This window comes from Cucumis melo, chromosome 6 (genome assembly GCF_025177605.1).
Source record: "Cucumis melo cultivar AY chromosome 6, USDA_Cmelo_AY_1.0, whole genome shotgun sequence".
NCBI classification, from domain to species: Eukaryota; Viridiplantae; Streptophyta; class Magnoliopsida; order Cucurbitales; family Cucurbitaceae; genus Cucumis; species Cucumis melo.
Window position 1 is genome coordinate 19,442,726 of NC_066862.1, and position 16,546 is coordinate 19,459,271.

Sequence of the window (16,546 nt, forward strand, 5' to 3'; positions counted from 1 at the left end):
ATAGCTACAAAGATGCTTTCTTTCTAACATCTTATTTTGCACGTGATATAATATAACAAATCCATGGTCTACAGAAAATACAAACAATTGTTTAGCGAATACAAGTGATTTCATAGCGCATACAAGCGATAACTTATCAAAATTCAAGCCATTGCTTAGCAAATACAAATGATTGTTTACAACATTCTTTCCGAAACTAAGCGATCGTGTACAACATTTTTTTCGATCGCTTAGCCAATTAAGCGATCGTGTATTATATATAAACGAGTATTTAGTTAAATAAACAATGTTGTACTCGATCATGTAGTTGTATATATAAAATGAAATTTGGAAAGAATACTTACGTCTCCTAGTATCTATGTGTTTTCTTCAAGCATTTTGAAAAATTACTTCTTTATAAATGAGAAGTCCTCTCTTCATTAGTTGTTTTTCTAAATTTCTTCCAAGCTAAGTATGCTTTCCAAATGTTGGATCCACTGGTCACAAGAGACCATATCTATCTACATCTCGCAATTTGACATATGGGACAGGTATTGTAGGTTTTAATATGACTCCAGTAGGTGGAATTATATTTGTTGAAATAAAATTATTTAAGGAAAAGATAATTTTATTTTGGAGAAAGATAAATAATAATTAATTATTGTGGATGATAACTAATTAATTTGGGAGAATTTTTGAATGTAAGCCAATTGCTAATTTCATTAATTAAGATACTGAGTTTTCCTTTTATGATTAGGATCAAGTTAATTAGAGAATTTTTACTATCAGCTAGGGAGTACTTTGTTTGACTAAAATCTTTAAATAAGAAATTCTCCTACTAAACCTTCGAACTGAATTTAAGAGACCGCATGTAATTATGATTATGCATTGATGGTAGCTAAAATGCATAACTTGATGTTATTGATAATGACTATCATTATATTGATAATTGATGATGATGACTGATATTATGTTGATGACTGTTGATGTTGATGATGATGCATGGTATATTAATCACATGATTAAGGACGTTAAGATTAATACTCATGCCATGTTATAATGTTATATTATGATACATGCTATGGATAGGGTGTTCTGTTAGCTTTAGCTATTAGAATCGTACCCGCATAGGTGTCTTTCGGGATCACCACCTTTTTAGAACTGCGTAGTTTGACGGGACCACCAGTCTGACATTGACATAGACATAGACATGATTCGAGTGATTCGACGGGATCGCTCGCAGCCCGATTGTCTTAGTGTTTCCTTCTGGTATACTAAAGACCAGTTTGTTCTAGGTGTTCCTTTGGGTTCACCGAAGACCAGATATGTTCCTACGAGATCATAGATTGCACGTGTTTGGGAACGTGCCAGTTCAGGCTACTACTTTGCAGGACTCTGATGGGAAGTTAACAGACACCTAGCGGGACTAGTAGTAGGTCCTTTACTGAGTATATGTTTATACTCACTCTTTCAATGTTTAATTTCAGGCGAAGGTAAAGGTAGAGGAAAGCTGGCGAGCGACAGAGAAGGATCTGTAACATGTCATATGGGGACTCAGTTTTGCTTTCGCGTATATATATCAGTGTTTCAACATTTTGTTTTTACTGAAAATTTAGTTTCCCTCCTTTAAAAAAAGTGTCTCTTGTTATTTTTTTTGTAATGACCTCAATTTAGTATAAAGAGTTGGGTCGTTACAGCCTCATCCAAGTTGAAAGTGGGGGAAATTCAAAAAGGAGATACCGATGCTGTTTAGCTCAAGAAGAGGAAGAAGAAGAGGAAGAAGAAGCACCTATAAAAAAGAAGAAGTAGTAGTCATTGAGGCAGCCTGGTGTATGCTAGTGTGCCACAGGTGACAGCTTCTAGTAATCTTAGATATGATGAATCAAATTTGCAAATATTTAATGTGAAAAGATTTGTTGACTACGAAGACTTGTTAAGTGTAAAGACCTTTTTTTTCAGCTTTTCAGTTTCTTGAGAAAGGAATGAATGCCTAAATGTTTATTGCAATGAATGCAAGCTTAAAAAGCTTTGTGAACATAATGTATAAGACTTTTTTAGAATTTCTCCATTTTATACTTGTTTAACTTGTGTAACATTATCGCTTATGTGTTGTAAAACGATAGTTTAAAAAGGTTAGCATTATCGCTTATATGTTTTAAGCGATGCTTTAAAGTAATTAACATTATCTATTGAGGGTCTAATGTTAATATTTTACATGTATTTAAAGATCGTTTTGACTTAAATAAAAAGTCGCGTAGATTAATCAGTATTATCGTTTTGATATTATTGGAAGATCCTACCCGACGATCGTTTTGAGTGTATCATTTACATAGAAGAATGCGCTCATTTACATCTTTTAAAATGTTGTTTTGACTTAATTACATGATCGTTTATATATATATTAAACAGTAAGCATAAATAATCTTTTACACATATCGTTTAAAAATACGCGCTGACATTTTAAAAAAGCACACGAATTTACAGTATTGCCCATTTGGTAAAATCCAACAATATACGTACCACCTTATTCGTTTTCGGTCACTTCACAATATACAAATGCACTAATCACTTAGCTTTTCGTCTGAAAGATTTCCTACTCCCTTACTCCTTTTCTCTCAAACGTCTATTTTTCTCTTCAACGTCAAAAGGTATGTTTTAGTATAACTTTAAATTTTTGTTGTTGAACTTGTCTTACTACAATGACGTTTCGTCTTATTTTTATTTCAAATGTTTTGACTTCTGTATTGAACACGATCATTCTGTTGTTAAATTCTTACTCTTAAGCATTTCCGATTCGTTTAAACTTTTATTCTAGAGATTGTTAAATGTTTCAATTTATCATTACTTGTCGATTAACTATATTAGAATGTCTTTCTGTTTAGATTAAACGATTTGTTACATCAAATAAACGATACTTTAACCTAGACTTGAGGATCGTATATATTGGACTAAACGATACATTATATAGTCTAAACAATGTTTGATACACGTAAAACGATCGTGTACATAACAAAAATATATTATGATCATTATTTTTAGGATGGCTGTACCTGACGATAAATACTTTCCTGCCACTGTCTCATGCCAAGTGCAAAAGATTAACACTCTTATTAAGGATAGACTGACTAAGAAACTACTGCAGATGTTCCAGAAAATAATTTTTGGTCCATTACTAAATATCAACATGGCCTTCAACGGCCAGTTAATTCGTCATTTCTTGTTGATGCAGATGCTTGAAGAAGTGAACGCAAATGGAATCTGTTTTTCTGTTTTGTGGAAAAATGTATGTTTCATCCAAAAGGAATTCAATATCATATCCAGGTTATGGCCAAGTAATGTAACATTGGATAAAAATTATGACAATAAGCGCCTATAAAACCTCCTATTTGGATCAGAAAAGAAGAAAATAATAACGTGCTTGGAAGTTGAGGAAATTTTCAAAATTTCAGACACTTGGTAATTCTCATAAACATTGCAGTCATTCCATTGATCTCCATAAAAAACAACAATAGGAATAAACATTCTAATCTAAAAAAAAATATGATTAAGTATTTAATGGTGAAAGGAAGAATTAGATAGATATCTATTACAGAATAAAAGAATAAAATGTACTAAACAATAAAAATAAACACAATGCAAAAAGTAAATAAATGATCGTGCAAAAAAGTTAATAAATACTAAACGATCATTTAACAACAATAGACGATCGTATAAAATAAATTAAACCATCGTATAGAATAAACTAAACGATCGTTTAAAGACGTTGATCGTTTAAACCATCGTATTGACTTAGATACACGATGTTTAAAGACGTTGATCATACAAAATATACAAAAATATTGAAATTTTCATGTTCATAAAGATAAATGATCGTGTTCATATAGCAAAAACGATCATCTGTATATTGGTAAATGATGATGTTGATAGAGGTAAACGATCAAATAATTCAATGAAAATTATCGTAAAAAACTTCAAACTATCGATTTTCATAATGAAATACACAATTCTTATAGTGATTCTTAAAAGTTCTAAACGAAAAAAAAAAACTTTAAATTCTTACATACAACAAAAACAAAAAATGACATTTATACTGAAATATAAATTCTTAGTTCGATGTAAACAATCATCAAAATCTTCAACGATCTTCATAACAAAATACAGGATATCTTATATAATACCTACATATTCTAAATATTCTATCTTGACGCTGAAATATATAATTCTAAACGAAATTTTATAATCAACTAAATAGTTCAAACAAAAAACAATATTTAGAATACTCACCGAAACCAAAATCACTGAGACGATATTAACAGAGCAATATAGACGATCTTGATTGTCTAAGATGACAAGAAGATAAACGATATTATCAAAGATGAAAGATATGAGAGAATGTTGTCGAAAATTACAAAAAAAGACAAAGAATGATCAAGATAAAAGATATATAAAAGACGAGATGAATAATTTGGAAACGATGATCTTGAAAAAATCGAGAAGTAGAAGAACTATCAGATTTGATAGATCGTTATAAAAGAATAAGAGCAAATAAGAAATTCTGAAAAAATAATTTATCTGAACGAACTTGTTGTAAATAGATTACAATTTTATTATATTTACAAAAGTTTTTCAAAAAAAATTTACCAAAAGTGAGTAAAGTATAACAACAGACGCATCCGGAAGAAAGAAAAAAACGGTAGAAAGGTAGGATGGAATGCCTCATTCCGTGAAATAAAAAAGTAGCATTCCAATAGAATAAAATAAAAAATTCCCATCCTTTACCTAAATTCTTCTAAATCAACTCTTTATCTTCCATTTTATTCCAAAACAATCCCAATTTTCCAAATCACAGATTCTGCATTGAGTGGAAGTTGAAATCAAAATATCAAATATTCCTATTTTGAAGTTGGAACAAAATCTGTTATAAAGGGAATCCTCAATGGATGAACCCAACAAAAATCTCTCGATTCTCTTCTATAGATCAAGTAATTCAAAGTTTTCAATCCTTAAACAATCTTCTCCTTTTCGTTGGGCGCTTCCCTTCTCCGATCACTTTCCACTCAACAATTTTGGAATTGCATGGCAACTCACAAGGAGAAAGAGCCAGTTTGTGTGACCGGAGCCAATGGATTCATCGGATCCTGGGTCGTCCGTGTGCTCTTGGAGTCTGGCTACACTACAATTCATACCTCCATCTTCCCCGGCTCCGATTCTTCCCATTTGTTAAATCTCCTGCCCTCTACTAACCCTAATGCTAAGCTTAGGGTTTTCGAAGCGGATGTAATGGACGGTGAGGCGGTGGCCAGAGCTGTGGAAGGCTGCAAGGGAGTGTTTCATATCGCATCCCCCTGTACATTGGAGGATCCGGTTGATCCACAGAAAGAATTGGTGGAGCCGGCGGTTCAAGGCACCGTGAACGTTCTTAATGCGGCGAAGAAGTTTGGAGTGAGGCGTGTTGTTCTTACTTCGTCTATTTCGGCTCTTGTCCCTAATCCTGGTTGGCCGTCCGATATGCCATTTGATGAATCTTCATGGACGGACCTAGAGTACTGCAAATCCCGCAAGGTTCTTTCTCCCTTCCTTTTGGTTTTCATGTTTGGCAACTTCCAATTGGTTGATGGACTGTAACCACCTGTTCTTAAAGATGCCGTTTTGAAAATTACAAGTTATGACTGGTGTGGCCATTTTAAAACTACAAGTGATGACTCAATTATTAACCAGAAGAATTAAGTATACCGAGTCTAAATGCAAAAATTCTTGTGTTTGAGGTCTTTCTTTTCCATATTTTCATACAAAATGTAGTGCGCCTCACTAAATAACATTTTTGTGGGCCTTGTGCCTATGCTCTGGAGGGCCATTGCACCAAGGGCATTTAAAAACAATGGTTGTATTATCCGTGCTTAGGTTCCCCTTAATCTATTATTGTTGACAGCTGATTTTCTATTAGTATAGGTTAAATGTATTTAATGATTATTACTTTAGATTTTTTGTGGTTATGCTCAATGTTTTACATCCATATTGGCAGAGAATTATTTATTGAGTATACAATCCATGTTCATGTTTTATCCTTTTACCTCCATCGACTCCTGAAGTATAATGTCCTTGTTTTAATATTGTTCTGTTTTTTCTTTGAATAATTTTGCAGAAATGGTATCCAGTTTCAAAAACATTGGCAGAGAAATCAGCATGGGAGTTTGCAGAGAATCATGGACTAGATGTTGTTTCCATCTTGCCAGCCACATGTCTTGGTCCTCTTTTACAACCCACTTTGAATGCAAGTTGTGCTGTATTGCAGCAGTTGCTCCAGGGATCCCAGGATACTCAGGAATATCACTGGTTGGGTGCTGTGCATGTCAAAGATGTTGCAAAAGCACAAATTTTATTGTTCGAGTCTCCTACTTCTTCTGGTAGATATCTTTGCACCAATGGTATCTATCAATTTTCCGAGTTTGCAGACAAAGTTGCGAAAATTTGCCCTCAATTTCCAGTTCACAGGTTAGAATATTAGTTGAACAAAACTGGGCTACTTAATTATAACATATGCTTTTCTCATTTTGTATTTTCACACTGTAAATGCATAATTTGTTAATGTTGTTCTCTACATCTACACCTTCAAGCAAATTATCGTTTGCTAATGTTTGAATTTGGCTTGTTAACCACTTGGTCAAATGTAATGAAAGGGACTTTTTTTTTTATGGGGTGCTTGAGTCAAGGAATGAAGCCTTGAACTCCTTGGAGTTAAGAAATATTGGGAATTGTGGATTCTTGTGGCCCACCGTGCTAGGACTTAATCAGCTTTTTTAGTGGTGGCACCCATCTACAAACTTCTTGGACTAAACAAGGCGTGGAGTTCCTACCCAAGCTTTTTTAGGTCGGACACCCCTTAGATATCGAGTATTACAATGGGGAAGTTGAAGGATATGAGGATTTGATTTAACCAATAATCTTCTGATATAAAAATTGATGTTTTGAATTTGGAATTGTGGTGCAGATTTGTTGGAGAAACACAACCCGGGTTGGTTGGCTGCAAAGATGCAGCGAAGAAGTTAATTGATCTGGGATTTGTTTTCACTCCTCTTGAAGTTGCCATTGAAGATACGGTTGAGAGTCTTAGAAGCAAAGGCTTTTTGAATCAGTAAGTAATTATTGAAACTAATCTGAATAATCTTTTTATTCCTTTTGAATGCAAATTGATGCAACTCTATCTATTTTATGAATAAGTAGTAGATCTTGTAGAATTGCTATACTTTGAGATTTGTTTAAATGTCAAGAATATGGTTGGAGGCTTTTATCTTTCTGCTAGTCTTCATGTTAGAATTGTTGAAGGAATTGTGAGACAAACTGATCAGCAATTAATTGGGCTATGCCTTGCTTTTGAGATAAACTCCCAAATAAACTTTGCTAACAGAAACTTCAAAAGTCATTTAGACCTCCAAAAGTCATAATGAATCTAGAAATTCAGATTCACATCTTCGATCCATACTTATTTAATATTAAGTATTTTTATTTATTATAGTAGTTGAAAGACATAAAAATAAAATTAAATGTAGTGTCTTTTCATATATTTTTAATTAGTATAAAGTTTTCATATTTTCAACTTAATTTGAATTTGAATAAAATTTCCCATAGAGTGTTATCTTTATGTTTTTCTCTTTATTCTTGTATTAGAAAGCATGTTTATTCTTGGGTTAAAAAGTATGTTTAACAATTTCAATCTAGTTTAATCAATTAGATTGTGCAGAGTTCGAAATCTTGAAGTTAAAGAACAAGTTCTCTTATGTTGATGTTTGTTCGATCTTTTTTAATAGTAATTAAGGTAGTTCCATTTATCACAAACCTAGGAAGAATCAAGTTTTTTTTTATTAAGTATATGATGCGACGTGGAGAGAAATCCCACGCTCTCTTTCTCTTTGCTTATGCGCTCACTTTTTCCCACTTTTCTTTCTTCATATAATTTGTACAAATGGGGACAATTCCTTTCTCTCTCTCTCTCTCTCTCTCTCTCTATATATATATATATGAGATTTTAGGAATAAATATGCTATATATTTATGTGAAATTATCGGTATCTAGAACTTGGAAAGAGAAATTTTTTAGACTCTTTTGATGATCATTTCGTATTTCGTTTTTAGATGCTTTTCGGCTTTGGTTTTTTTTGAAGTTGTCTCTTTTTTTCTCATTTCTTACCATCATTTGCATCTTTTTTAAGTATTTTTAGGAAAATTTCAAAAACAGAAAGCTAAACAAGTTTTTAAAAATTATATTTTTATCTTTCAAAACTTATCTTTTTAATTATTATTTTATTTTAAATATGGATAAAAATCGGAGTGGAAATAGTATCTATAGACTTAAAAATTAAAAAAAAAAATAGTGGTCTTATTCAAGTTAGTGATATAGGAATTTTTCTAATAATATTATTTTGAAAAATATTATAAAAGAGGGATAGGAGAAAAGGTATCGACATTACAGACTTCATGAGCTGTCAACACTTCTTTTTCTTTATTCTTTATATATATAAAATCTCCGTTATTAAATTCCAACTTTTTAAAAATATATCAATTCTAAAATTATTAAATTAACATATTTGATTATTTTAAAAAAAATCGTAGTTATGAATTAAAAAGTTAAATATTTAAAAATTTACTTATCTATTTGAAATTTAATAATCGTAAACCTCACTGGTGAGAGTATAATTGCATTATTCGAAATTGAATGAAAAAGCTGGGATAAATAATCTCTAGGAAGATCCTTCCCTGCAATAATTTCTCTGATGAACTCATCTTCGGTTATCCATTTCTTCACTTGTTGATTATGTTGATCTAATTAAAGAATAGTAAAGGACAAACACTGTACCTTTACTCGCTAAGGTATTTGAAGATTGTAGTTCATAAAATTTCTCTGAAAATGCCTCTAATATGCGACGAATCTTTTGTGCTTCTCCCGGCAAACGAAACGTCTCATAAAATCTGTCGGAGAACGCCTCACATTGTTTATTTTATATCCATAATTCAATAAAAAAAAAATTTAAATAATTTTTTTAAATCCATAATCAAATATGTTAATTTAATAACTAAGGAATAGCTAATAATATGTTAGGAGGTTGAGATTTAGTAATGATGATTTTATATATATATATAAAGAAAGAAAGAGAATAAAAAAGTGTGTACTAATGACAATTTATAGATGTCCACGACTTCGGTGGACTCCGACTCTCTAGTTTCACTACTTCATTTTTTTCCTCTCCCATCTCATTTTTGACAATATTCTTTTTAAATAACATTATTAGAAAAAAAATGTTATTAATATAGATACTTACTAGAAGTTTATAAGGAGTTGGTGTTCTCTACTTTTAAAAGGAATTTCATATCGTACCTTTTCTTTCTATAACCCCCTAGTTAAAAGTCCAATATTTGACCATAGTGAAGCTTGAGTAACTATTCCTTGGCTAAGAAACCTAAATATAGGTTAGTTTGTCTAATGTATTCAGTTCGCTTCATGTTGACATGCCTTGTTGGATGTATTGGACATACATTTAATCTGTCTTGTAACCTTTTATCCCAAATTAATTCAAAGTTGGTTATGTTTAGATTATAATTTAGAAAATGGTAATAGTTTTAAGGTTGTGTTCCGGTGACTATTTAGATTTTAGTTTTTAAAAATAAAGGAATATTTTCTATCTAAACCACTTGTTTTGTTTTGTTTGGTATTTCCAGAAATTTTGTTTGTTAAGTTAACAAAACTGATCCCTCTGTGTAGCATATCTATTGGTTTAAAGTTTAATAATGAGCGTTTTGTGGTAATTCTAGAGAATGCAAACTACAGTCATGGCCCAATCTCCATCTCTCTCAAGGCTCGAAGCCCCATCCTTTTACATTCCTTTCTATTTTATTTTTATGTCAATAAATATATATTTTTTTTCATAGAATTAAAGCCTGGTGGTTTATTACTTTTTTTTTTTTTTTTTTTTTTTTAATCTTCCTAAGATCTCTTCATTTTCTCATCATCTCCACAGATGTAGAAGAAACCTTTGAAAATTGTAGTCATATATGGTGACAAACCCATGCCTCCCATAAACTCTTAACATTGTTCAACAACAAATAGCAATTGGAAATGAAAACCAAACTTATGTACCATGGGGATGACATGACATTAATATCTTTTTGGCCAAAATCATTCTTGGGTTCTTCTTCACTTCAACACAACAAAAGTAATAGGAAAATTGTCTTTTTTAGTCTCTCATTTCTATTTAATCCTTAAGTTTCAAAATGTTGCACATTTGATTCTTAAGTTTTGAGTTTGATTTCAATTTAGTTTATACATTTTAAAATTTTTATTTAAGTTTTGTTTCAATTTGACCTCTAGATTTCAATATTTAAATTTTTAATCTCAAATTTTTAATAAATACTTATATTTCGTCTTTGGTGTTAACGTCTGTTAATAAATTTAAAATAACTAAAAAAATTATAATTAATTAAATTGTGCTAATTTTCCTACATTTTAAAATTAAATTTAAAATTTTACTTTGTAATTATTTTAAGTAATTAATAAACAATGAGACGGATGTTTGTGAGTGAATATTTAATGAAAAGCTGAAATTTAAATGTAAAATTTTGAGATTTGTGGACCAAATTAAACAAAATTGAAATCTTAAAAGATAAATTATAATATCTTGATATTTAATGATCAAATTGAAATCAAAATCAAAACTTAGAAAAATAAACTATAATAGAATAGAAAATATATATAGACTGAATTGTTATAGAACAAAGTTTTCATACTGAATTGTTTCCTGCGGGAATACATAACAAATAGTAAACGGAAATATGTAGAAAGATGATAAACAAGCCAAGCATATATTCACTACTATCAACTTTTATACTACGAGCGAGAACATTTCATTTTTTTTTTTTTTTTTTGTCGTATGGTTATAGGGATATATCAGGTAATTTCACACGTAAAAGAAAAAGAAAATATAATTTTATCCTGTTTTTTTAGCATCAAATGTGAATGACTTTAAATATTTTTAAAAATTGGCTTCATTGGATGGTATTCTATTATTCATTAAAAAAAAAAATATAGTTTTTATTTTGATTTCAGATCAATCAAATTTGTCTATAAATTTCAATATGTACACACCAATTTTCATGAATTATTTACCTCTTTCTTCCTGTTTTTTCTATTTGGTTCGTAACTTTCTGTTTTCTTTTTTGGCTTTATTTTTCCGTAAATTCGTTGAATCATTAAATAATTCCTTTTATATTCGAAAGTGAAATTTATTTATGGAAACAGTTATGTCAATAATTTTCTTCTGTTCATTATTAAATGTATAAAATAAGATCTATATATACAATCTCACGCATTTTTTAGCGGTTGGAATGTAAAATACATTTATTTTTTCTGTTTGTCAAATTAGTCATTTTCATGGCATGTCTCAATTTCTTTTCAGATTTATTTATTTTGATTTTGTGAATGTGTTTTTCATTGTTGCATTTGCTAAGTGATGTAATTAACAAAATATATGTTTATGCTTTTTTTCTTTCAAATATATAAAAAATCTCTCTAATCTTGTGAGATTATATATTATACAGTTTTGTGCATTACTAAATCTCAAAATAAATAACAATTAGAGGTTTTTAAAAAATTAAAACAAAGTGCGAAAATATTTATATCGGATAAAACAATTTTGGAAACGGAAAAACTCCACAAGCCCACAACGTGAAATAAAAAAATACCCTGGGATTAATCGCTCACACATGCGTGAAAAAGATAATTTTATACCTAGTCTAAACGATCTTATACCCTTGTACCTATTCTAAATGATCTTTATCAAACGTAAATGATTTTGTACCTAAATTTTGTATCTAGTCTAAACAATTTTGTACCAAATCTAAACGATCTATTAGTGATAGTGATATATCTCTGTCTATTTGGAATAAACAACTAATCTTTTAGATATTGGTACACGATCTAATATCATTTAGATTTTGTACAGAGAAGAAAACAAGAAGATGAGAAATGAATAAGAAGGAAGAAATTTTAGAAGGGGAAAACGAAGAAATTGTAAAACAAAATGAAAATATAAAAAATGAAAAGTAATAATATGAAGAAATTAATAATATGAAAAAGAGAAGAATAAATCCTGGAGAAGAAGAAAAAAGAACGAGCTTCAGTGGCCTTGACCCTTTCAGAAGCAGAAGAGAGAAGGAGTCTGCTTTACTGAGTCTGAGAAGAAGAAGAGGCTTGGGTCCGAGTATCATAGGTTCCAGGAGGAGATGGCGCGTCTCACAATAATAAAAAATTAACAAAAATAAATATAAAATTTATAAAGAAGGTAATTGGCTTAAATAATTTTTCTTAAATTGTTTTACTGGCCGCAAATATTATATTTTGTAAACTTACCTAACAATTATTTTGACATTATTTTTAGTATTGTTGGGTTTTTTTTTTCACATTTATTTCTTTAATAGAGAATTATTGTGTCTTTAAGTAGGTTTTTAAAAGAAAAATATTAGAAAATTGTCACGAATAGAAAAATAACGAAGAATATTTATAAAATATAAATTAAAAAAATAAATAGACTATAAAAAGTTGGATCAAATTTGTTATATATAATTTTATTATTTTAAAAAATGTAGACAAATGGGTTTTTCTTATTTAAACATAAAATAAAATTTACAAAATCAAATAAAAATTAGTCGTGGTTTAATTTTGAAATCAGTTACTATTTATGAAAACTTAATTCAATCAAACAAAATAGATGATGAATTAAAAATTGTTTTCTAAAAAATTTAAACTTAAAAACAGCTACCTTACATTAGTATAGCAAAATTTGCTAAATATAGAAAAAAGAAAATTTAAATTAAAACGTGAAATTTTTAAAAAAATATAATAAACTAGTAAAACATTTACGCTGTATAGAACAATTTTGAAAATGGAAAAAGCTCACAGGCTGTGAAAAATTCCAAAAATGTCCCGTCAATAACGTCGTGAACAACGCACGCAATATATTTGGTACACGATCGCTTAGATTTGGTTATTGTTTGGTACACAATCGTTTAGATTTAACTATTATATGGTACACGATCGTTTAGATTTGACTAAACGATTTTTTTTAGTTTTTTTGGTACACGATCATTTAGATTTGTCTACACGATGATTTATTTTTTTACACGATCGTTTACTTTTTTACACGATTGTTTACATTTGGCTACTCCAATCTTTATACACGATCTTTCAAAATTTGCTATTTTTTGTACATGGTCATTTAGATTTAGTTACTCAAATTTAAACGACATAAAAAAAAAGATTATTTATATATGATCTTTTAGATTTTGCTATTTTGTGTACACAGTCATTTAGATTTTGTTACCCAAATTTAAATGACGTAAAAAAAGAAGAGGAAAAGAAAAAAGACACAGAAAGAAATCGCAGCGAAAGAAAAAAGGAGAAAGATGATGAAAGAAATCACAGCGAAGATGAGAAGAAAAAGTAAATCTGAAATATTTAAAAAATAGTTAACTTCATCTGCTATGGAGCATAGATAGTTTCGTTTGAGGGTTATGTTTATAAAAATTATTCTTAAAATATTATTATTAATTAATTTGTGAAGATGAAAAATTGAAATGGTGGCAAGGATTGTGTTTGTTTTGTGTTCCACACAAGTCTATTCTCTTTCTTTGTCAATTTATTTAAAATATTTAACCTTTTAGATGATTGTCACATCACAATCAAAATCACACAAATAAATTTTCCGGTACAAGCAGACCTTTGTTCAATTTCAGTGCCCATCTCCCACCCCTAGGTTTTGTGGCTCAAATTTTGCTTCAAACAAATCCAAATAAGTATCACCCCATTCCCTCCGACAATTATCTTTTAATATTGACCCCATTTTACCCTTTTGTAAAGCATCTAAGTATCTCAAATAAGTACTTGTGGTAGAAGCAAATGCACGTAAAGGCAAGGACATCGACACATTATTCCCCTCTCAAATTATATCAATGTTTCTATTGATATCCTATCGTTCTCTCTAAAACGATTAAATGACTCGTATGACGTGTTATTGGCTTTGATGCACACATGTTCTTGAGGAGGTTTCTACAATTTAATATATACACAATAATGTTTTTTCTTTTGTATGTATGTATGAAAGGATGAATTTACTGGTCCATCAACTTCAATGTATTTTTGTATTAGTATAAATCAAAGTTGCTTTTATTTTCAAAATGACTAGTAGAGCATTATTAATGTTTTAGTCCCCTTCATTGCTCCAAGATTGAAAATGTAATTCTAAATTAGTTTACGAAAATATTTACAAATATAACATAATTTTACTATGTACTAAACAGACATTGATAGATGTCAATTAATGATAAATTATAACATTTTATTAGTTTTTATCGATGATACTTAATAATAGTTTGTTAGTCTATGCCACCGTTAAACACTGGCATTTTTCTATATGAGTAAATATTTTAATCCAATTTGCTATATTTGTGTAACGACCCAACTTTTCCGGACTAAGCTGAGGTCACTACCAAATATCAAAACTCGACCATCCAACATAAAAGTTAAAACGGACCAGATACGATTCATTAAAACATTATAAACCTTACAAAAGACAGTTTCGGGCCCTATTTTAAATAGTTCAAAAGTCACAAAAATAAAATGTCAGGTCACCAGTCCAAAATCACAGTCAAAATATTCTGACAAAATACATAGCGGAAGCGAAAGAAAATCAGACGCGTCCATATGGCCTTCACGCATCCTTCCTGCCTCTCGTCGGTCTGCCCCTCGCTGTGCCCCTACCTGAAAAGTTGAAGAAAAGAAAGGGTGAGTATAAACATACCCAGTAAGGGACCCACTACTGGGCCCGTTAGGGAACAACAGTTAACTTCCTATTCGGGGGTACCCTACATAACAGTCTAGTGGTTCCGTAGAACGCACATATCAGTCTAGTGCTCCCGAAGGATGCACATATCAGTCTAGTGCTCCCGAAGGATGCACATATCAGTCTAGTGCTCCCGAAGGATGCACATATCAGTCTAGTGCTCCCGAAGGATGCACATATCAGTCTAGTGCTCCCGAAGGACGCACATATCAGTCTAGTGCTCCCGAAGGATGCACATATCAGTCTAGTGCTCCCGAAGGACGCACATATCAGTCTAGTGCTCCCGAAGGACGCACATATCAGTCTAGTGCTCCCGAAGGACGCACATATCTGTAAGGCACACTACCCCATAGATGAAGCTAACCGTTACCCCTCAGTCCAAATTAAACTGTCTACATCAGCTACATCCCAACGGCATTCATATCACAGTCCCACCATAGGCTTTGGCAGTCAGATAGTATAGGTTTAAACATCTACACCCTCAGTTGCTATATGCATTACCGATTCGCACACCAATAGGGAAACCCTAGGTCCAATCGACTAACCAACCAAAACCGGACTCACTGTCCTTCCCCGTCCAAATTCCATGAAGCACATCCAGACCAGTGTTTAATACATACTAAACCATAACTTTAAGGTCCATCAACATATAATTTCAATCCACAACTAGCAGTCACAGTATATTTTCATCAGACAAAATATAATATCAGTACTTAACAGTCAACACGCATACAGATATTCAGTACAGTCACTAACGTGTAATCCCCTGTGGATTACTACGGTTTTAGCCTGGACTCGGGGTCCAGTAGTAGGAAAACCCTTACCTGAAACTCGGTTATGCCCCTCGAGCGAAATCTACGCTCAACAGATCCACCTAAACGAAACACGAAGGTTTTAGTTGATGACTTTAGTAGCAGTTGTTTTAAAAGGTCAGAAGCGATGTCCGTTGACTTACCCAAGGAAAGGAAGCTAACTCCAACCAGGTCTGCCGCGGAACCCGAGAACTTAAGCGTCAACTCTGCACTACCTTCAAGGGAGAAAAAGTAGGGCCATATCTTAATCCAACATTCAAACTCGAAACGGACGAGGTAACATTAGGGAATTCATCAGAACAATCCTTACCGAAAACTCACCGTGAACCGAAATGAAGGAAGGAAGGCTTAGGTGGCTCGGCTCGGCTCGGCTCGGCTCGGCTTGGTTCTCGGCTCGGCTCGGCTCGGCTCGGCTCGGCTTGGTTCGGCTCGCGGCTCGGCTCACTCGGCTCGCGGCTCGGCTTGGTGCGGCTCGCGGCTCGGCTCACTCGGTTCGCGGCTCGGCTTGGTTCGGCTCGCTCGGCTTGGTTCGGCTCGCTCGGCTTGGTTCGGCTCGCTCGGCTCGGCTGGAAGTGGTTTCGGGTCGGGTCCTTGCAGCGCGAAACGGGCAACACGGCTTCGACGATCTTTTCTTCCGGCGAACGACGGCGTGTCGGCGTCGGAAACACGAGCTGATGGCGGAGATGATGCCGGCGGTGGTAGAACGACGAGAGGAAGATGGAGAAATGGATGGCGGCGCGCGGTGGAGAGAAAACGAAAACGGAGGGAAAGGAAAGGAGATGGTGGCGGCGTCGGCTTCGTGAAGGCAGACGGACTGTCTGGCGAAGAACGGAGGAAGAAGAAGAAATGGATGGCGGCGCGCGGGCAGACG

At 32.4% G+C, this 16,546-nt stretch overlaps 1 protein-coding gene across 1 annotated transcript; it reads left to right on the forward strand.

Annotated features, from left to right (window-relative positions):
* The first annotated feature begins 4,706 nt into the window (after positions 1-4,706).
* Positions 4,707-7,278, forward strand: LOC103493282 (phenylacetaldehyde reductase). Its single transcript, XM_008453964.3, has 3 exons — positions 4,707-5,541; positions 6,122-6,471; positions 6,968-7,278. The coding sequence occupies exons 1-3, from the start codon at positions 5,056-5,058 to the stop codon at positions 7,113-7,115; spliced, it is 984 nt and encodes a 327-aa protein (XP_008452186.1). The 5' UTR covers positions 4,707-5,055; the 3' UTR covers positions 7,116-7,278.
* Positions 7,279-16,546: the final 9,268 nt, after the last annotated feature.

Coding starts and splice junctions, on each gene's coding strand:
- LOC103493282 (XM_008453964.3), top strand. CDS start 5,056: ATGGCAACTCACAAGGAGAAAGAGCCAGTTTGTGTGACCGGAGCCAAT. Junction 5,542..6,121: donor AGTACTGCAAATCCCGCAAG/GTTCTTTCTCCC, acceptor ATAATTTTGCAG/AAATGGTATCCAGTTTCAAA. Junction 6,472..6,967: donor CCTCAATTTCCAGTTCACAG/GTTAGAATATTA, acceptor ATTGTGGTGCAG/ATTTGTTGGAGAAACACAAC.